This window comes from Rhincodon typus, chromosome 11 (genome assembly GCF_021869965.1).
Source record: "Rhincodon typus isolate 14 chromosome 11, sRhiTyp1.1, whole genome shotgun sequence".
NCBI classification, from domain to species: Eukaryota; Metazoa; Chordata; class Chondrichthyes; order Orectolobiformes; family Rhincodontidae; genus Rhincodon; species Rhincodon typus.
The window spans coordinates 53,166,227-53,189,539 of record NC_063342.1 but is presented as its reverse complement, the minus strand read 5'-3'; the positions used below and the strand labels follow the sequence as shown (position 1 = coordinate 53,189,539).

The 23,313-nt window shown below is 39.0% G+C and overlaps 1 protein-coding gene across 1 annotated transcript in view; it reads right to left on the bottom strand.

Moving 5' to 3' along the window:
- The window catches only part of gk (glycerol kinase), a 91,434-nt gene that overhangs the window by 7,171 nt on the left and 60,950 nt on the right, over positions 1 to 23,313 (bottom strand). The window contains exons 9-16 of the mRNA XM_048603107.1: positions 17,425 to 17,492; positions 14,451 to 14,493; positions 14,115 to 14,195; positions 12,251 to 12,329; positions 6,488 to 6,584; positions 5,468 to 5,552; positions 3,930 to 4,050; positions 2,695 to 2,838 (exon numbers count right to left, since the gene is read on the bottom strand). Coding sequence (XP_048459064.1) covers positions 2,695 to 2,838; positions 3,930 to 4,050; positions 5,468 to 5,552; positions 6,488 to 6,584; positions 12,251 to 12,329; positions 14,115 to 14,195; positions 14,451 to 14,493; positions 17,425 to 17,492 — 718 coding nt within the window. The remainder of the gene's footprint in view (positions 1 to 2,694; positions 2,839 to 3,929; positions 4,051 to 5,467; positions 5,553 to 6,487; positions 6,585 to 12,250; positions 12,330 to 14,114; positions 14,196 to 14,450; positions 14,494 to 17,424; positions 17,493 to 23,313) is intronic.

The following is a 23,313-nucleotide window of genomic DNA, read 5'->3' as shown; positions in this document are numbered from 1 at the left end:
CTTTTAAAAATCTGCTTTAGATTGTGTATAGACTTGACCCTTACTTGTGATGGAAACAAATGTATTTGATGTTTTGTTTTCATTGGTTAACTTTGCAACGTACAATGTCACTGAACGAAAGCGGCCATCTGCTTTCTGGGTGCTGTTTGCTATGAATTGGAATCCAAGGAAAAATTCCATGTCATACTGCTTTTTACCCTCTCGTTACAGTAGTGCCGGTTAAGTATAATCACTAAATTGCCATCAGTAATTCCACTTTTTGAAACAGGCACTGAAGTACTTGGATTCAGTTGTTAACTCTTGATACCCCTCTTCTTCCATGCATGTATTTTTAATGTTTGATACTTGAAAAATCCAAACATCTCAGTTGTTCTTCATAATAATTAAGTTCACCTCAACTTGTATAAATTCAGGATCATTCTTAACTTTGAATTTTTCTCCACGATTTAACATTTCAGTTTTCTTTCTCAGAAGACACAAGTTTAATGTGATTGCCTTTTATGCAAGCAGTTCATTTTTCTGTCAAGTAAAATTTGCTTTAGCTACTTTTGAAACTTCATTAAGATCATGCCCCAGAACAAGGGGTCACAGTCAAAGAATAAGGGATAAGCCATTCAGGACTGAGATGTGGAAGAATTTCTTCACTCAGAGAATTGTGAACCTGTGGAATTCTCTACCTCAGGAAGCTGTTGGGCCAGTTCATTAGATATATTCAAGAGGGAGCTGGACGTGGTCCTTGCAGCTAAAGGGATCAAGGGGAAAGAGGGTGGGAATGGGATACTGAGATTGCATCATCAGCCATGATCGTATTGAATGGTGGTACAGGTTCGAGGGACCAAATGGCCTACTCCTGCACCTATTTTCTGTGCTTTTATGTTTCTGTTTCAACAGAAAAAAACTTGACACTCCTTTTTATCAGATTCACAATTTTCTCAATTTATTATTTCTTTTCTTCTAGTTAAGCCTAATTCCTTTCTAGCAAGAGTGATTACCTCTTCATTTTGAAGTTTTAATGAAGCTCTACAATATCAGCACTGGACTCAATTATTCCACTCTCCTTCAAAGCATGTTTTTCCCATTCTTTTCATTATTAGTGTTCATTAATGTTATTACCGGCTTTTCCTTGCCTTACTCATACCTTTTTTGTGCATTTTTAATTCAGTCTGGTTTACTTAATTTCCAACTACCATGAGGTTTTCCTGTTTAGCTTGATGCTCCAATATCATTTTTTAAATAACGTGGCCGAGCTGATGACTATGGATACGTTACATCTTTGATCAAAACAGTAAATAGCATACTTACAAAATAAAACTTTAAAATTGGTTAATCAGGTTAGCCGGCTTTTCCTGTAATTTTTCAGTTTCATCACTAAGAGGATTGATGAAGGTATAGTGTTGGGCATGATCTATATGGATTTCACTGAGGCGTTTGACAAGGTTCCGAATGGTAGTCTGATTAGCAAGGTTAGCTCACGTGTAATATAGGGAAAACTAGCTATTTATCATACTTCCCCTCCACTTCCCAACATCAACAACTCCCTCGCTCACTGGCCCTGTTGTTTCACCTTTTACCAGTTTGAAAACCTGCCATTCCCCTCAACATATCCTTTCACCCTCTCCTCACCTGGACCCAACTTCAGCTGCCATCTGAACCTCAAGGCACAACAATCCCCACACCCCTGAAATCCAAAACCTTATGCCAAACTAAAGACTGGCCCTGACTTCCCGCATCTGGCCTGAAATCCCATGAATCAAAAAGCCTCCAGCCCCGCAGATAGCCTGGACACGCCTCTCACTCTTTTGTCCCAACAAGTCCTACGCCCAACCCCCACCTCAGCTCGCCCTGACACACCCACAATAACCCCAACCTACCCTAAACACTCCATCACTTACCTGGCATCATTACCACCCTATGCCTTTCACAACTGCCACCCTAGCCCCACACTTAGCTACTGTGAAAGAGCAAGTATATAAGCTGTCAAAGTGTTTGGTTCTGCTGTTAGACATTAAAATTTCAGAACATGGTACAGGAATCTTTTTATTAACCAGTCCCCATGGGACCAGGAGTGTGCCAGTTGATCAAATTTTCCCGTTGATCAAGAGGTCCACATAATCAATGTAAAAACACAAACTACGTAATAGAAACATAATGCAGGGGGTATACACATCACTGTTATACTTTATTTACATCATAAATCACTTAAATAATAATGCAACTTCACCTTAAATAAAACTTGCCAGCAGAGAGCCTTCTTGCTCACACCCTCACACTACTCGGACATCGCGGAGATCACGATAATAGAGTACAACATTTTTTTCTGACTCATTAAGGTGCCGGTTAAAACAAAGTTTGCTGTACACTGATTGCTGCAATAGGGGTGTAGTTTGACTTCCCTGCAATATCAGGGAACTGTACTGATTTCCACTATGCTCCACATTTCTGAAGGAGCTAGGATCATAATTTCAAATAGAAATATGGATCTCAGTTCTAAACATAAAAAATGAGTGGACTGACAACCCAACTGTGACTGCCACTCTTCAGAATATCCAGTCCATTACGTTGCTTGCTGCATCTTAAGGAACGATGATAGGATTATAATAACTCTCTCACTTTTCGTTAAATGAAAAGCCAAGAAATATAATTTAACATATTGAACTCTTTCTGACAAGTGTTTCAGAACAAATATCATCTTACCAGCAGGTTCTATCTGAGGTTCAAATGTCTCCCATACTACTGCTGAGAGATCATCAGGAGATAGACTCCACACGCCAACACCATCTGCAGAACCAGCTGCCATAGCAGCACCTAAGGCAGTTGTTTCTGCCATAGCTGGCTTCACTGAAACAAAACAAAACATTAAATGTTGCACTTGCTTTCTGCCTGCTTAGATTATTGTTACATTCTTTGTAAATGTAAGTACAATCACAAAAGTTGTCAGACTTCAGTACTTTGTGCAGAATATTTAGATGTAGATATCACAAACACTTCTTGTCCACTTTGCATTTCAAAAAGCAGAACTGTAGTGGTTTTCAGTATGAATTTGGCACAGGTGGAGTCATGGACCCTTTATCACCACATTCATATGAAAAGCAAGAGATCTGCTTGAAATAAGGCAAATTATGCTAGCTTTGCAAACCTTAAAAGGGAAGAACCACAATATGCCAAATTCTAACTATTAATTATGAAATCTGTTTTCAAAATTCCCATACACTCATTAATCCTGTGCTCAGTTAACTACTGTGGTTCCAGTCAAACATAGCCTACATCTTCTGATCAGCAGATCACTTTTCACTGTCACCCACTGAAAATGCTCATTCTCCTCCTTGAAACAGTGACAAGGCTTACCCTTCAACCACTCCCACTCCATTTCAATGATCACCTTCCGATCACATCCCGTTCTTTTGCCCTCACCCCAGTAGACAATGCTGCCCCTCCCTCCTCGACAATGCTTCCCCTTCAATCCCTTGACAGTGGCCCAATTCCCCTGTCGACAGTGATTTCACCCCCACCGACAGTGCTCCCCGTTCCCCCCCACTTCAATGCTCCCCCTTCCACCTGCCCGCCAATGCTCCCCTTTTACTCCCTTGACAATGCTTCCCCTTCCTCCTGCCAATTTGCCTCTTCACTCCCTAGACAATGCTGCCCCTCCTCCTCCAGGTGATTGAGCTTTATCAGGGCTGGGGGCACAGCCGAGCTCTACCTTGGGGAAAGAAAGGGTGGTGCTGTGTCAATAGGTGATTAAGAACTGTCGGGTTGGTGCTATGGGTAGGTAGGCAAGTTCTCTTCTCAAGTGATTCATTTTTAGAAAGGACAAAAGTGCTGTGGTCTTTAAGGTTTTATGCTTCTGGAGGAATATTATTAAGTACTTGGAATCAAACTTTTTTTGTGGAGAGGGAACAACATTAAGGGTGGGAATTATACATTCTTACCTACTGGTATAGAAAGAATATCTGATTGGAGTTGCATCATTATTTTGTTAGTCGTCATTCCTCCATCCACCTGGAGACTGGTTTGATTGACCCCAGATTCTTTATTCATGGCCTCAAGAAGCTAAAAGAACACACAATGACTAAGCATTCATAAAAAGTAGTAACAAAAGCACAGTTAAATCTTTATTTATTTTTGTTGTCTTTCCAATGTATTACTTGTTAGCCTCACCCAGTAAAAATTGTTATGAAATGAATGAAATTTTAACAGTATTAATGTGTAAATTATGAATAATCTAAGATAGGTTTGCTTGGAAACAGCAATTTTTAAAAATTTAACGGGCACTCCTAGGACAGAGCTTTACATCAGAGTGTAGTTTTGAGTGAAAGAAGTTCTAATTTTGCCATCCATACTTCAAGCATTATTTCTGCTGTTAATATGGAATGACTGCATTTATTCTGTATATCTAAGACCATTTTAAGAACTGGTTCGATTAGAAATGTCACCAAAACATGAAACTAATGCACTGGAGCTAAAACAGAATAACATTTAAAACTCAAAAGAGTGTAGCCCAGATCCCAAGACAAAATACATTTCTATTTATGGGGAGCAAATTATAAAATATTTGGGATTCGAAGGAATCCAGAGTGACAATAATCTTCAGGAACTTGGCTTCATTTTTTTGGGAGTTGGAGGTGAATTTTCCTGTCTTTTTCCAACTAAATTGACCTAATCTTTTTATCCCTCTCTGCGTTGGAGTTCTGTCAAGTTACTGTACACTGAGGTATCTTCAATCCAATTGAGAATGACTACAAACACTTATGTGGTGAACCATAGACACTTACTGTCACTATATCCTGGCACACTCCCTTAGATTCTTACACACTGACTTGTCTGTGGGGGAAAGTGATGGTGATACTTCAAGAAAATGCTTTTCCAGCAGATTCTGCATGGTTTCCTATGGACTCTCCACCCTATTAAAGTCCATCAACATAAATTACACAGTCTATGTATTCAGGTTAAATGCTAATTAGGTACTTCTTTAAATTTCCAACTTTATTCTGTCTCAAAACTAAATAGACAGCTTAAAACATACTTTATAAAACTTGACATTCCTAAACTTTTCTGGGTTTGGACACATCAGACTAACATTTATTACCATCAGCATTGATGCTTCGGTCACTGTCTTTAAGCGTGAATACCTTGCATTTTCTCTCCAGTAAAATTACCTGCCTTCCTCCCTTTAATGCCTAAGCTACCCGTACTTCCTGGCAATAGAACTCAGGACAAGACATAGGATCCCTTCATCTATTTTCCCCTAAATGATATAGTCCCAAAACATAACAGTCTTACAAAATATCACCTTTGCAGCACAGCCTGTCAGGCTTTTCTCATCAATGAGCAAATTGACGGAAGGAGCCATCAGCAGGACTATAAAACAGCAGTTAGCAAAAGCACCTCAATAACATTTAATTATTCTGGCCAGGACAATTTTGTAAAATTAATTTAATCTTCAACCCGCGTGTACCCATTAGCTTACCTCACGGGTTTGAAAGGCAACAGCCTCTAGCGCAGCAAATGCAAGATGATTCCTATTTGTATACTGGGTAAGGCCACATATTACTCTGCACAGAAAACAATTAATTACATAAAGAAGTACAGACATGATTTGCATAGTGCAAAAGGTATCAATATTCTATAATTTAAAAGAAATTATTATTCAATAGCTTTATTTATCAACATTTACCATCAGTTATTATGGAGTCTGTTCCCTACTTAATCAACATACTTTGAAGTGGTGGACAATTTTTACTTCAATACATAGTCACTTTTGTGTAGTTAAGTTTAGGTACAACAAACTATTTTAGCGACAGAAATAATTACTTGAAATTCTATGATGCATTTGAAGGCTGAAAATATATCAGGAAGAGAAGAGGAAACCTGAGAATATGTACAGTCATACGGTTAGAGTGGACAGCTAAGGCATATTGGGGATTGGTTCATCAAGATTCATTATATTTAATTTTAATATTCTTCTTGCTGAACGATTGGATTTTTATGAGGGCATGTGATTTGGCTAGTCACTTTGTTATTAGTATTACTCTACAACTCAAGTACAGTCAATTTGCTTACTTGAAAAAGCCAGAGATTTAAGAAATCATTGTTGATATTATATATTTCAATACTTAAATTAGTGAAATACGTAGCTTTGGTTAATGAAATAAAAGTTATTAAAACAGTGATGACAGATTTAAATCTGAATCAACAAAGTGTATAAATTTGACTTAAAATTATGGATTAGACTTTTAAAAAAGTGAGCCGTTAGCATACGCAGAAATGACCAATCAAAATCATGTACAACTACAGGATGAGAATGTAAAACTGACGTATACAATCACACAACAGTATAGGTTCTATAGTACAGTACTGACCACGGAAATAGCCAGTGCTTTCCAGAGATAGTGACATTGCATTAGCTTTTATGTTAATATTGCTGCTGCATACTGAAACCAAAAAATATACAATGTTTTATGACATGGGTGAAAAAAAAAGTTCTTACCCTCTTGCAGTAGTATCCCAATATGGTGCGTATAACCCTGAGAATGCTGGCACAAAATAGCAACCGTAGGAGGAACCCACAGAAGCAGCAAGCTTCTCTATAAGAAATTGGATAAAATGTAGCAATAGTTCACATTGAATAAAATCAAAAATACAGTTTTCACATAAAAAATTGAAACAATTTGCTCATCAAAGTGAGGTTTAAAAATTAGTGCTTTTTAAAGGTAATACTTTGTGATCCTAAGTTCCTGTGCATTTTAACATCTTTTATTTCGTGTAATAATACCTATTTGAAAAATATGCTTCTCGTCTCAAATATGAGCATCAGCATTAAGCTAAGGCAAGCAACTTGTACACAAAATTTTCAATTGGCAGTCTTCCATTTCATAAGACAATGGCTTGCATGTGGGGATCAACGCTTGTGAAAAACATGCCCTGTTGTAGCTCAGGAGCCTCACTCAAGAAACTTGGATTTGAAGTTGCACAAGTTGTAAACACTTGGCACTGATATGTGCACTCTCACATATAACATGCAACCTGCCACATCTACTGTGTTTTATTTATCTTATTACTTAAATTATTAAATTCTCTGTCAGTGAGAGAAGAAATCATGAGATAATGATGGCAGTAAAAAAGAGGCAGCACGTGAATCATGGATGACTGTAATCTTCATGTAGATTAGGAAAATCCAAGGCAAAGATATCCAACAGGAAGAATTCATAGAGTGTATTTAGGACAGTTCCGAGAACAATGTGTTATGGATCCAAACAGGAATTGGGCTATTTTTGATCTGGTAATGTACATTGAAATAGTTTTAATGAATTATTCAGATTAAAAGTTCCCCCTAGGGAACAGTACCCAAAGAATTGAGAACATAGAAATTTAGAATTCAATTTAAGAGGGAGAAATTTGGGTTGGAAACAACTGTGCTAAACTTAAATAAAAGTAATTACTCAGATGAGGGCCAACTTGGCTGTAGTAGTCTTGGAAACAAGATTAGCAGAAAAGACAACTGAGGAACAATTGCAGATACTTTAAAAAAAAGTTCATAACCCAAAGCAAAGGTATGTTTTAGAGAGGAGGAAAGACTCTATGGAAGGGGGTAGACTGACCACAGTTAAACAAGGAAATTAAGAATGGGATCAAATTGAAAGAAAAAAAGATAATGTGGCAAAGAATAGTGGTAAACCAGAGGATGGGGAATGTTTGTAACACTATCAAAAGATTACCAAACCATAATAGTGAGGGAGTAAAGAGGAATAAACTAAGATATAAGAACTAACTAGCAAATAAAATTAAAATGGACAGTAAGAGCTACTTTAAACATGTAACAAGGAAAAGAGACCAAAATGAACAGATGCCCCTTATAGAATGAGGCTGGGGAAATAAAACGGGTACTAAGAAATGGCAAAGGAGTTGAATAAATATTTTATATTAGTCAGCACAATATGAGATACTGATAACATTCCAAAAATACTAAATAATCTGGAAAAATTGCAGAGGATTGCAAAACTGCCAATTTAGCATGTTTACTTAAAAAGGGAGAGCAACAAAAATCAGTTTACAAAAGGCCAGATAGCCTTACATGTGTTATTGGGAAAATTTTAGACTTTGCTATAAAGGAGGGTAATAGAAAATCATTTAGAAATGTATAATGTGATCAAGCAGAGTCAGCATGGCTTCATCAAGGGGAATTAATGCCTGACAAATTTACGAGAATTTTTTGACGAGGTAAGAAAAAGATAAAGAGAAGCAGTGGATGCCATATATTTGGATTTTCAGAAGGTTTTGATAAGATAGCACACATTAGGCTACATAAGATAAAAGCCCATGGTGTTGGAGATATTATATTAGCATCGATAGATTGGCTATTAGAAAATAAAGATAATGAGGGCATTTTCAGGCTGGCAACCTGCAATTGTGGAGTGCCACAGGGATCTGTGCTGGAACCACAATTAGGGCAATTAAAAAAAGGCAATAAATGCTGGACTAACTAGTCATGTTCATGGCCCATGAGTAACTGAAAAGATATATATTGACTTGGATGTTGAAAGCGAATGTGCTATCATTAAGTTTCTGGATAACATAAAAATAGATGGGAAGATAGTCAGGATGACACAAAGAGCCTAAAGAGGGATAAAGTCAAGTTAAGTGAGTGGGCAAAAACTTGGTAGATGGAATATAATGTAGGAAAATATGAAGTCATGCACTTTGGGAGGAAAACTATAAATGATGACAACTATTTAAATGGGGAAATACTGCGGAAAGCTGCAGCAGAGAGGGATTTAGGAGTCCTAGTGCATGAAATAAAAAATGCTAGCATCCAAGTTCAGCAGGTAACAGGGAATACAAATGAAATGTTGACCGCTATTTCTAAGGAAATGAGGTAGAGAGGTTTGTAAAAGGCACTAGTCCCCTACTGTGAACAGTTTTGATCTCACTATCTAAGAAAAGATATACTGACAATGGAGACAGTTCAGAGAAGGTTCACTAGGCTGGTCATAGGTATGGATGGTTCTAGGGAAGGACTTTCTGACGATGAACTAAAGGAATTATTGGCAGAGGAAGTAGTAGATGCAGGTACAGTTACAACATTTAAAAGACATTTTGACAGGCACATGAATAGGTAAGGTTTATAGGGAAATGGGCCAAATGTAGACAAGTAGGACTAGTTTAGTTTGGGAAACTTGGTCGGCATGGACAAGTTGGACCAAAGCATCTGCTTCTATGCTGTATTTTTTTTTCTTTATTCATTCATGGGATGAGTGCATTGCTGGCTAGGCAGCATTTATTGCCTATCCCTAATTGCCCAGAGGGCAGCTAAGAGTCAATCACATTGCTGTGGATCTGGAGTCACATGTAGGCCAGTCCAGGTAAGGTTGGCAGTTTCCTTCCCTCAAGGACATTAGTGAACCAGATAGGTTTTTCTGACAACTGGCAATAGATTTCTGGTCATCATTAGACTCCTAATTCCAGAAATTTATTGAATTCAATTTCCACCATCTGCCATGACAGGATTTGAACCTGGGTCCCCAGAACATTTTCTGAGTCTTTGGATTAACAGTCCAGTGATACCTCCCCAAGATAATGGCTCTATGAGAAGGTTGAGTAAATACAGAAATAAAAGGAGATCTTATTGAAACATATAATATTATTTGGTGCTTGACAGGATGGATACAGAATGGTTGATTCATTTTGTGGGTCAGTCTAGGACCATAAGGCATAACGTCAGGGTAAGGTTTCGCCCATTTAAGATGGAGATGAGACTGTTTTCTCTCAGAGGTAGTCAACCTATGGATTTCTTCATTGCAGAGGTCTGTCAATGCTGGGTCATGAGTTACTTCAAGGCTGAGGTAGGCAGATTTTAATCAAGAAGGCAATTAAGCTTTATGGAGAAAAGGCAGCAAAGTGCAGTAGAGGATTATCAGTTTGGCCATGATCCCACTGAATGAGAGCGCAGACTCGATACCTGAATTTTTGCTCCTACATCTTATGGTCAAATGTGGTTGTGCCATCTCTTCAGTACAGCTGTCTAATTAAGACCTTGCCCTATAGCAATGTCAATTATGTTATGTCAACCCATTTTTATCATCCTTTCAGGTAGTGCATTCCAGATTACAATAACCCACGAGTAAAGAATGTTTCTTCTTGTACCCTCTGGTTCTTTTTCTAATTACCTTACATTTGTGTCCTCTGGTTATTGAGACTCCTGATACTCCTGAAAAATGGATTTTCATTATTTACTCAAACACTTTCTGTGATTTGAGCACCTCTATCAAATTTCTTGTTCCGAGGGCAAGAATCCCAGCTTCCACGGTTCATCCAATTAAGTCTTTCATACTCTGTACCATTCTAGGAAATTTCTTCTGTATTGTCTCCAAAATTCTGGTATCATTCTTAAAATATAATACCCAAAATTGAGCAGAATACTCCAGGTGAGTCCAACCAATGTTTTATATAGACATAGCATCATTTGCAGTCAGTGGTGTTCATTCTATCTTTACTGTCTTGCAATGTAGAGGAAACAGCATTATGAGCAGCTAGTGTAGTAAACTAAAATGAATGTAGTACAAATAAGCAATGTATTACCTGGGAGGTTGTTATGGGTCCCTGGTGGTTAAAATATTGCATCTCCTCTGGTTGTGCAAGAGGAGGGGTTCAGGAAAGAGTGGGCGTTGGGGATGATTGAAGGGTGCCCTGTCCCTTTAGAGTACTGAAAGATGAGGAGAGAATCTATGTGGTGGTGCTATCACACATGAGATGATAGCCTTCTATTGTCTCACTTTTGCAGCTAGGCTATCAGGAAAGAATGATCAGGCTAGGTGGGTCTCTTTTCTCTCTGGAGATGGTGGGGGACTTGGGGAAGGAAGGAAGGAAGATGTTGAACAGTAATCTAGAGATCTTTAAAATTATGTATTTTAGATTATCTGAATGCAGGCAAAATGTTTTCACTTGTAGTGAAGACCACAACTATAGAACATCAATATAAGATAGTCATCAAGAATCCAATAGGGAATTCGGAAGAAATTTTTTCCCCAAAAAGTGGTGCGAATGCAGAACTCATTATCACAGGAAATTGGTTCAAGTGAAGTAAAGCTACACAAGGCCATGACAGACATAGATACGGAGGATTATGAGGAAAAATGGGAGACTCAAGAATGGCATAAACGTTGGTTTGGACTGCTTAGACAGAACTGCTCTTTTTCTGTGCCATTTATCCCATGTAAACTCATGGACAGGAATATTTCTCATTTCCACTCCCCAACACATAATGGAGTCTTCCTTTTGCTTACCAAATTCATGTTTCAGCTATAATCCTCTTTCTGACCACTTACCTTCTCTACATCCTTTCATTGGGAACTGTTGGCATGACATTGCCCATATGAATTTCTCTTCTCCCCTCACTCATTTTAACCAATCACCCTTTTAGTTTTCTTAATCTCTCTTTCAGGTCCAACCCCAAAATCTCAATTAAACCTCTCGTTATTGACAAAATAATCTCTACCTACCAGACTGTGAATGCCAAATACTCGATTCCTTGTCCCACCTTAGCTTGGGCCATGATCTCACCATCAAACACCAGCTATTACTTCCAAGACTGTCTGACTACATTCCATTTGAAGTGCTTTCTTTCATCAGCCTTAACCTCAGTCTGCTAGCCCTGCAAAAGCTCATTCCTACACCTGCTTTCCAAGATTTACAAACATGACAACCTGGATAGAATCTTTATTTCAATTCTTCCTGTTGCACAGAACTGATTTCTTCTTATTTACCTCTATTTCTTCAGCTTGTGCAGTCTGTTTTCACTAACACCCATGAGTCTTCCAACATTCTCTGCTTTTTTTTTTAAGGTTCATGGCATTTCATGTCTCCTTTTTATTAATGTTCAATTCTTCTCTAACTCCACCCCATCCAGGAACTCCAGATTTCTCTGCACTCTTTGCTGAAAAGAGGTCAAAGCAGTCTCTATCCACCAATACTCTCCTTTAAGTTGCTAAATGTGCGTCATCTTGGACAAATTCTTTGACTCAAACCGCTTCACCAAATAAAACATGTTATTGCGGGAATGCTTTGGGTTACCTATATTTGGCTTTTGTGGGATGTAAGGAACATTCCTTGTTGCATTCATAGGTAAAGACCCTCTCTAAAACAGAATTTAAGATTTTCCACAAGTACTTAGAAAAGAAAAAGAGTAAATGAAGTGCAGTTAAGAGAAACTAAAGCTGTCGAGGGAATGAGTGGTGAATTGGTAAGGAATACTTGCCAACTTCCTCCGCTGTGCTAATGATATGAAGGTTGTCTCGAAGCCAGCGTACCACAGCACCACCTATGGCAACTGATCCCTGAAGAAACAAGAAAATAAAGCAATTGTCAGTGGAGCAACACTGCATTTATGGGATCGAACCTCACTATTTGAGCGAATGATCTTATTTAAAAATAACTCCACTTGGAGAGTTGTGATTTTGTCCATGTATCAATTATATTCTGCACACAAATTAGTAAGTTATCACTCATCAAATAGAGTGTAAGTGTTATTTTCTATCTTGGGCAAGATAAAAAAATCAATCATTGTGCTACCTTGCAACAAAGGCCATTCTTGTAAAGTCCATTATTTTCTATTTAGTTATAATGTCTAATACTGAACGTTCTCTTCAATGACAGCAGGATACCACTGTGGATAGTCTATTATCCCCTGAATTATTTGCAAAGACATTTTTTTTTTTACAGGTCCCTTTTTTCCAGCAGTCATGTCCTGTCCTCAGTCCAAGGGCACAGTAGCTACACAGACTTAACATATTCCAGAGAGTGCAATATTTTGCACATTATATGATATATTACATATGATATTTAATACAGTATTGAATGCAACATGGCAATGCTTAAAATCTGGAAGACAGGAGGCAGTAGATTAATTCACAATGATTATGCTACAAGAACTCAATGGAGTGTTCTAGAATTGTACCAACAAATTTCTGGGCTATTTTATTTGAAAATGCAATGAAATGAATCGAACGAATAAAAGATTCACCATTCACCTGACATATTGACAAACTTTCTGCTCTTGAAATAGTTTCAAGTTGATTATTTCCAAATTCTAACCCCTCATGGATCAGCCAGTGCGTTGATAAGGTGAATCTCACTGGAATCAGCCAGTTAGGAATTAGATACTTGGTAAGTTACAATGCAAAGGTGCCCAATCCGAGGGTCATCAGTACTGGAAGAAAAAAATCCCCACAACTTAGTGGACATTGCCGAGGCAGGTTGGGGAGCATGAAAATGGAGGAAATCTTGGAGGCTTGCTGAGAATTTGAACATAAGGAAGGATGACAGGTCTTAAGGCTGCCGTTATGGTGGGGAGTTTCTCCAAGATAACTGCTATTGTTCAGGCCAACATTTGAATTCATGTTGTTCAATAACAGGACATGAACTTATGAACTGCTGTATCTTCATTTCTCAGTTACTGCCAGCCTCCTAATTCAGAAAGGTGCTGGTCTGATGCTGGGATACTCCTCGTAGTGTTTGCATCTTGGACATAAACAGATTCTAAACTGACCCTAATTGCAGGATTTAGTGATTCTATCCAATATATCAATGAGTATTGGTATGCCACAAAACATAGTAACAGTCACCGCACCACAGGTAACTGCAAAATCAGTGTGAAAATTTTATACCAACAGCTATAATCCCAAGATCATCCATTTCTTTATTAGCTCAATAATGCTTATACAAGAAATCTGAAAGGGCCATATCACATCGTATTTACAAAAAACAATATTACTCTTGATGCACAAAACAGTTACATGATTACTGAATTCATTTCAATATAACTAATTATGAAGTGATGTATTTTGAAAGGAAAAATGATAAATCTCCATGTCCATTTGTAAAAAGCCAAGTTTTAACTGGGGAGAGGAGCAAAGGGATCTGGGGTTACACATGAACAATCATTAGAAATAATGGGGCTATAAGAAAGCAAACAAAGCTCTGGGCTGTTTAGAACATAAACACTGACATTGATCTGTTGGTCAAATGATCTGTTTCAGTGCTGTAAATTCTATGAATACTATGTATGTGTAAAGACAAAACTGGAGTTCCATAACAATAAGCTTAACAAAAAGAAAACTTGCCTCTAGTGCATAGATTGCAGGGTTGTTCTTGCCCAGTTTATATGCTAATGTTGTCAGAAGGCCATGTTTGGATATAATAGGCTGTAAAGAATAAACTCGTTAGTTCAACTGTAAAATAATATAAGATGAAATTTGTACAGAGAATTGTGCAAAGGAAGGACATGCATAAGTATAGAGTGCTGTCCCACAAACTGAATACAACAACAGATTTTAGCCACTAGAGTTATGAACATATAACACTTAGTTTAACAATTTAATTTCTTGTTCACAATTTTACAAAGGAAATACTTCACTATACTTCTGCAAATCTGAGATATTAAACAGGGACAGACTCACCTTCTCACCTGTATTACTAAGGAGGAAACAACCTGTTCCATATCTGGAAAGAAACAGAGGATATACTTGCAACAAATAAGTAAGTACACAGGATTGAACAGTGCCAATCGAAGCAACATGTTGATATCATATAATATAATCATCAACTGTTTTTCATTTCCATGGTAAGAGAACATTTTGCTCTTCTTTGAATATTCAACAAGACCTTAATTTAACATCTCATCAAGAAGATGGCAACTCTAACAACAGTGTGCGTCCTGGAAATTTCGGTATCTTTTGTGCATGCAATAAAGTCAGCATGGAAGAAGAATAAGTTTTCTGTACATAAGGTAATTTTCTACAACATGGTTTGTAGGAAAATGAAAATTGAGAATAGATTTTGAGAAAAGACGACAAAACAGAAACCTGAGTAGATTAATGAGAAAATAAAAGATAATTAACCAATCAAAATGAATACTGATCATCAGGATTACAGATGCAATGTATGATGTAGGTATAAGAAATTCAGGGATGAATCTTGTTGAAAGCATGTTAATTGCGTTATTGTGCAAATCAGCCAGCAAGTGCAAGAGATCGAGATGCACATCTTGAGGTTTGAATCTCTAGAACAAGTTAATGATTTATACTGGTCAGTTGCTTGCTTTGTACAAACAGGATCTGGCTCTTCTGGTTATTTTTAAGAACTTGTTGGATTTTGGCATATTAATTATCCATTAAATTCACAGAACAGAGCTTGTGCTGGGACTGAACAGCACAAGTACCTTCATTAAGCAAAGTGATAAATGTTAGCACAATACCAATCATAATCTTAGGCCCCCCAAAAAAAGAACAATATAAATATTCAACATCTGCCATTTAGTTGATTGCTGTTTGACATTATTAAAGTTGTTTTCTTACTTTGGCTATCTGCCTCTGTTTTTCTCCTGATTTCCAAATTTCTTTTCCTTCTTTTCCTTTGTCAATCTACATTGTTTGACTCGTGTTAAGTGGCAAATAACATTTGTGCCACATAAGTGTCAGGCAATGATCGTTGACAACAGAAGGGAATCTAGCCATTATCCATTGAATTACCATTACCATCAGTGAATCTTCCACATAATTAACATTCTGGGGTTATCATGGACTAGAAACTGAAATGGACCAGCCAAATAAATACTGTGAATACAAGAGCAGATCACAGGCTGGGAAGTCTGCAGCATGTAATTCATTCTCTGGGCCCTCCTGTGTCAGTCCATCATACAGGCACCCGTCAGGATTATGATGGAATACCTTCTACTTGTTTGGACGAGGATAGCTCCAAGACCACTCAAGAAGCTTGACACCATCCAGTACCCTGAGTAGCAACCTAGGTAACTAAAACATTCATTCCTGACATGCAGAGGCAGCACTCCATACCATACGCAAGATGTACTGCAGCAAATCACTGTAGCTTCTTTGCTAACACTTTCTAAATCTGCAACTAACTAGAAGGATAGGTCAGTAAAGGCAAAGGAACATTATCACCAATGAATTCTTCTCGAGGCATAGGTCATCCTGACTTGGAACTAAAGTGCTGCCTGTCACTGTCCTGGAACTCCTTTCCTAACAGCACCATTGATGTACTTGCACCAAATAGACTGCAGCAGTTCAAAGTAATCATGTGCCACCACTGTCTCAAGTGCAATTAAAAATAAGCAACAAATGCTGGTCTCCTTCTCCTTCAATCCTTTCTTAATCATTACATTTAATTATTTAGAACATAGAACTATACAGAACAGGAATGGGCCCTTTGGCCTACAATATTGTGTTGAACATTACACCAAATTAAACTCATCCCTTCTGCCTGCCCTTGATCCATATCTCTTCACTCTTGCATATTCATGTGCTTATCCAAAATTCCCTTAAATGCCCCTATCGTATCTGCCTCCAACAACACTCCTTACAGCACATACCACACTCCTACCACTCTCTGTGGGAAAAAAAAACTTACCGCCCACATCTCCTTTGAACTATCCCCTCTCACCTTAAATGCATGCCCCCTAGTTTTAGACATTGCAACCCTGGGGAACAAAACACTCTGACTGTCAACTCTATCTATGCATCTCATAAAATTGCAGACTTATATCAAGTCTCCCCTCAACATTTGTCATGCTAGAGAAAACAACCCGAGTTTTTCTAGCTTCTCCTTATAAGCTCATACCCTGTAATCCAGGCAACATCCTGGTAAACCTCTTCTGCACCCTCCACATCCTTCCTGCAATGTGGTGACCAGAATTGAATGCAATACTCTAAGTATGGCCTAACCAAAGTCTTATAAAGCTGCAACATGACATCCTGACTCTTGTACTCAATTTCCCGACCAAGCACACCATATGCTATCTTTACCACCCTATCTACTTAAGTGGCCACTTTCAGGGAGATATGGACTTGAACCCCAAGACCTTCTGTACATCAATGCTGTTTGTTCAGGGTCCTGCCATTAACTGTATAATTCCCTTTAACATTTGATCTCCCAAAGTGCAGCCCTTACATCTGCCATTTCTCTGCCCATAACTGCAACTGATCTATATTCTGCTGTATCCTTTGACAACCTTCTACTCTATCCATAACTTCACATATCTTTGTATTGTCTGCAAACTTACTAATCCACCCACCTACATTTTCATCCAAGTCATTTAAGTTATTAGTTAAGTTAATACTTTGATGGTCCCACTGTTCACTGAGGCCACAGATGCCCTTTTGCCTTTGCAATTATCAGGCTGCAAACCAAGTCATATCACAGAAAATAATCAACCGAAGGATGCAAAAGATTCGAACCAATAACACACAATATATGTAACATGATCTGGCTCAATACAAACATTTATTGTACCTTTTCAACTCAAACAAAAGGCAGCCGGAGTAGGGAATATCTCTTTTATATGAACCTATTCAAAGATTCCATCATTAACTAGTGCTGAATTGCAAAATATTTCCTTAAAAGGTGCAAACTTACGTGTTTTTTGATTGTCCAGGCTGAAAACACATTTGTCCAACCAAAGCAGCAGATTGGTCACCTAAACACTGATGAAGATAGCACACAAATGCAAGTGCAATTACATTCTCTGAATGGTACTAAATTGCAAATAAAAATAAAAATGTTTTGAGTGAAGCATAAAGTGGTTAATACAAATTAAGGGTTTTCTCAACTATGAAATTATGTTACAGCTTGATAGTACACGAGGACAACCATCCAGAATTTATACTAATTACCTTTCTTATGCATGTAGTTTCTCTGCATCTAATTTGAAATTTTGACATTCAAGTGTATATTCACTTGGAATGTTTATCATATTTATCTACATAAGTAGAAATACATGAAAATAAACAGGAAGATAGAAAAGGAATTGGTTAATTAGTCCAATTAGTCTACCCTGCCATTGAATGAGATCATGGCCAATCTATGACCCAAGTTCATGTATCCACCTTTGCCATATGTCCCATAATATCCTTAGTTAACAGGTATCCTTCAGCTTCACATGTTTACCAAGCAACAACTACAGTTTGTGGAAGAGTTCTTTACCTCGACCATCTCCTGGGTGAAAGACTTAACTTCAATTTTTGCCTATATTCTCCAGTCCTAGACTCACTAATTAGCACAGATTGTGTTACTTTTATGATCTAACCTATTTGATCTCAATAATATTTTCAATATTTCTATAAAAATCATGTCTCAACCTTCTAAATTTCAGAACAAAAAGAACACTAGGTTGTCTAACTGTTCCATGCAGTCCTGGGGGCATCCTGATGAATCTACAGCGCGCTTCCTCTAAGGCTGATACAGATCCTTCTTAATAAACAAAAATGAACAAACTACTTTATTGCGATTTAACCAGGGCTTTGTCTAACTTCTATTATCATAGAATCCCTACAGTGTGGAAACAGGCCATTCGTCCCAACAAATCCATACCGTTCTTCCAAACAGCATCCCACCCAGACCCATCACCCCCTAACCCTGCATTTCCCATGTCTAACCCACCTAACTAAACATCCCTGGACATTATGAGCAATTTAGCATGGCCAATCCACCTACCCTGCACATCTTTGGACTGTGGGAGGAAACCGGAGCACAAGGAGGAAACCCACGCAGACATGGGGAGAATGTGCAAACCCCACACAGACAGTTGCCCAAGGGTGGAATCGAACCCAGGTCCCTGGCACTGTGAGCCACCGTGCTGGCCCAAATAATATCTGTTGTTGTAATATTACCCGAGCCTATAATTAAGGGTAGAATGACTGAGCACCTTGCAACCTTGCAATATTCAGTTGATCTGAGCAACAACCTGGAGTTGTAAAAGGGTTGGGGATCATGGCAACCAAGCCTAAAATTGTTTGTGAAGATGACTAAAATCCTAGACAGGGATATGGATATTATTTATGTAAACCTCCAGATGGCATTCAACAAAAGTCCTCATAAGGTACATGGTCTGAGTGGGAGGAGACAGAGGAGAAGAATAATTGGTAGATACTCAAATTGGCAGGATGCAACTAGAAATGGCCTGCATGACTTTACATTGGAGTCTCAACTATTCATCATATTTATTCATAATATTGATGGTGGGATAATGAGCCACATATCCAGTTCGACAATGATACATCTTGTAACTGAAATGATGACAGCACAAATGCTTCTGTTGATGCTGCAAAGTCCTCCTTACTAAATCTGGGGTTTAAGACAAAAGTAGAACTACTCCAGAGATTAGTCAAGCATCAGATTGACAAAGTCACACTCATTGAACTATACCTTACAGTCTGTGGCCCAGACATTGCTATTCTAGTCACTGGGTATGGCCTGTTTTACCAGCAGGTCATACTCCAGAGGCGGGAGTACAATGGTGTACAGTAGGGGTATCTTTAACATTGACTCTGGATCTCATGACATCAGGTTGAAAAGGGCAAGTAAATCTCCTATTGATGGTAGTTCTCTCTCAGCTAAATAATTGTACTCCTTCATGTGGAACCCCATTTGGCTCTGAGGGAAGCAAGGGCACAGAATGTCTATCATCTCTGACTGGTCAAGTTTTGAAGAGCAAATCTGCTTGATTGGGCCAATGGCAAGGGTAAGGGAGTGAAAAAAAAGGGTAGAAAACTACCAGATCTTGTCCCTGTTTCAGATGCATCTGTCCATGACAGAACCAGCAGGGGTGACGAGTGCAGATTTTGACAACTTCTGTCTTAACATGAAGATTACCACCTTCACTGTGTTGGATGACATTACCACCACGATAGGTGAACTAGATTTCAGTACATCAAGCAACTCAAAACTGGGCTTCCATATGTTGTGTGTATATTCAATATATTCCTCACTCTCATCAGGCTAAGGGACCAACCTGGTTCAAAAACTCCAGGCATACATAAAAATTAGTTGTCAACCTGATGTGAAGCTACAACACAAGACTTTTTCTATGTCAAACAGCAGAAGAAGCATGCAATGTACAAAACTGGACAATTCCACAATTAATAGATCAGACCAAAGTTTTACAGTTGCCAGATCCAATCCTGAGTATTTGTGGACAATGAATGAATTGACCAACTCGACAAACATCTTCATTCTCTGTGTTGGAGGAGTCCTACATAGTGCACAAGACCAGGCGGAAATATTTGCAACTACCTGAAATGACATGTTGTGGATAATTCATTTTGGCCTCCACCTGAGATCTCCAGCATGATAGATGCCGGTCTTCAGCCAATTTGATTCACTCCACATGATATCAAGAAACAGTTGAAGGCATTGAATTCTGCAGACGTTACGGCCTCTAGGCATGCTGCTCGTGGGTTTCCCCACGGCCACACAACTCCTGACCTCACCATACTTTTGTACGTGGATAGAAGAGCTGAAATCAACGTGAGGTAAGAGTGACTGTCCTTGATATCAAGGCAGCATTTGAGTGAATGTGACATCTTGTACAATTACAGCACTGGTATGTACCCAGCAATGTGAAAAATTGTCCCGGTTTTGCTGTCTACAAAATGTAGAACGAATCCAATCTGGTTAATTACTACCTATCAGTCTTTGCTTAATCATCAGCAAAGTGATGTAAGATAGAGTCAGTGTTACACAGCACAGAAACAGACCCTTCAGTCCAACTAGTCCATGGTGACCATAATCCCAAACTAAACTAGTGCCACCTGCCTGCGTTTAGCTCAGATCCATCCAAATACTTCTTATTCATGTAATTATCTAAATATCTTTTAAATGTTGTAATGTACCTGCATCCACCACTTCCTCTGGAAGTTCATTCCATACACGAACCACTCTCTGTAAAAATAAATTGGCCCTCATGTGTTTTTTAAATCTTTCTCTTCGCACCCTAAAAATATGCTACCTCCAGCCTTGAAATTCCCACCTTAGGGAAAAGACACCTATCGTTCACCTTATGATTTTATAAACCTCTAATAAGGTTACATTTCAACCTTCTTTACTCCAGTGAAAAAATTCTCAGCCTATCCAGTCTCTCCTTGTAACTCAAACCCTCCGTTCCTGGCAACATCCCGGTAAAGTAGGAGCAAGATAGCAGCAGAGAAGGATGCTCCTGTTGGAGCTCCACTGCTCCGCCCGTTTTTTTTCCTCCTTTTTCTCTCTCCTTTTTCTTCTTCTCTCCCCTCAGCACCCGAAGTGAAAACTGCATGGCAGCAAGTCCTCAGAGCAGCAAGCCTGCAGCAGCTTGCGGGCTGCAAGCCTCAGAGCAGCACAGGATGGAGCCCCAAAGCAGCCCCGGAGCATCACGCAGGCAGTGAGGCCCAGGGACCGATGGCAAGAGCGGGAGCAGGCAGTTTGAAGTGTCCGGCAGTGAGAGCCTGGAAAAGGCAGTCTTGGGGACTTGTGGCGAGAGTGAGAGCAGGCAGCCAGAGGCAGCTGGTGGCAAGAGCGGGAGCAGGCAGCATGAGGCAGCTGGCAGTGAGAGAGGGCGCAGGCAGCATGAAGCAGCAGTGTGGGCGATGTTAAGCCTTGTGAAGAGTGCAAGCCCAGCATGGCCAGGTGCTTATGGACTGTGATGTTGAACTATTAACTGTGTTTTTGATTTTCTACACTCTAGTAAGAAGGACTGTAATGTTCAACTTCTTAGCTTGCTTTCTTTATTTTTCTGCTTTGTACTAAGATTCTGTGCCTCGGTACATTTGTACCTAAGATGGCGCTGTGAATGGCAGCTTGTAAACTTTTCATCGTACTCATGCAAGTGAGTACATGTGACAATAAAAGCTAATTCTAATTCTAAAATCTCTTCTGAATTCTTTCCAGCTTAATAATGCCCTTCCTACAACAGGACGTTGTTGACAAGATGTTGTTGATAACTCTATCATCAAGTATCATTTGAACAACAACAATGCGCTTACCAATACTCAGCTTGGTTTCCCCACGGTCACATAACTCCTGACCTCACCGTACTTTTGTACGTGGAAAGAAGAGCTGAAATCAACGTGAGGTAAGAGTGATTGTCCTTGATATCAAGGCAGCATTTGAGTGAATGTGACATCAAAGAACATCAGCAAAATTTAAGTCAATGGGAATTGGGGGTAAAACTCTCCACTTGTTGGAGTCCAAAAAGAATTGAAAGATGATTGTTGTTCTTCCAGGTCAATCATCTTAGACCCAAGGCATCTCTGCAGGGTTTCTTCAGTGTGGTGTCCTAGGCCCAACTATCTTCAGCTGCTTCATCAATGGTCTTCCCTCCATCATAACATCTGGTGTAGGGATGTACACAATGTTCTGTATAATTTGTAACCCCATACATTAACAAGGCCTTGACAACAATGTGGACTTGTGCTGTGCAAATATTATTTGCCAGTTATCAACCCAAATGCCAGTCAATGACCATCTCCAACAAGACAGAATATATTTCCCCTTGACAATGACATTATCATCACTTGATCTTCCACCATCAATATCCTAGGGATTATCATTGAGCAGATCATCCATCTAAGTTCTGTGGCTGAGAATGGCTTTGAATTCTGTGGCAAATAATTTATTCCTTAAGGTCTGTTCACTATCTATAAGTGTTGTGACCAAATAATATTTTAGAGGTAATATTTAGTGCTGGATGATAAAGTTGGAAAGGTAGGCTAATTATAATCCTGGATTTAAAGTTTTGGCAAAGATCTATAGCTCGGGTTGTGGATGAGGTGTTGACTTGCTCACCGAGCTGGCTTGTTCTTGTTCAGACGTTTGTCACCATGCTAGGTGACATCATCAGTGGAGCCTCCGATGAAGCAATGTTATTCTACTCCGCTTGGAATTTATACTGTCCGGTCCGTTATGGTGAGTACTGTCATTTCCGGTTTTGATCCGTGTAGGTTTGTATATGAGGTCCAATTCTCTATGTTTGTTGATTGCATTACGGGTGGAGAACCATGCCTATAGGAATTCCCGTGCGCGTCTATGTTTGGCTTGGGCTACTGTGGTCACCTTGTCCCAGTTAAACTGATGGCCTTCATTGTCTGAGTGTACTAATATTAAAGAGAGCTCATCGTGCCGTTTTGCTGCTAGCTGATGTTCATGTATTCAGATGGCTAGTTTCCTTCCTGTCTGTCTGATGTAATGTTTGTGGCAGTCGTTGCATGGTATTTTGTAAACACATTGGGTCTGCATGTTGTGGGAATGGGGTCTTTAATCCTTGTAAGTGTTTGTTGTAGAGTGTCTGTGGGCTTATGGACCACCATGATTCCTAGTGGTACTAGGAGTTTTGTCAGTTCTGATATGTTCTTGATGTAGGGCAGTGTGGCCTGTGTATTAGGGCGTTCTGTGTCCTCCTGTCATTGTGTTTCGTAGGCATCTGCAGATGAAGTTGTGGGGATATCCGTTTATAGCAAGGATTTTGAATAGGTGTGTAGGCATGGTGGATGGCTT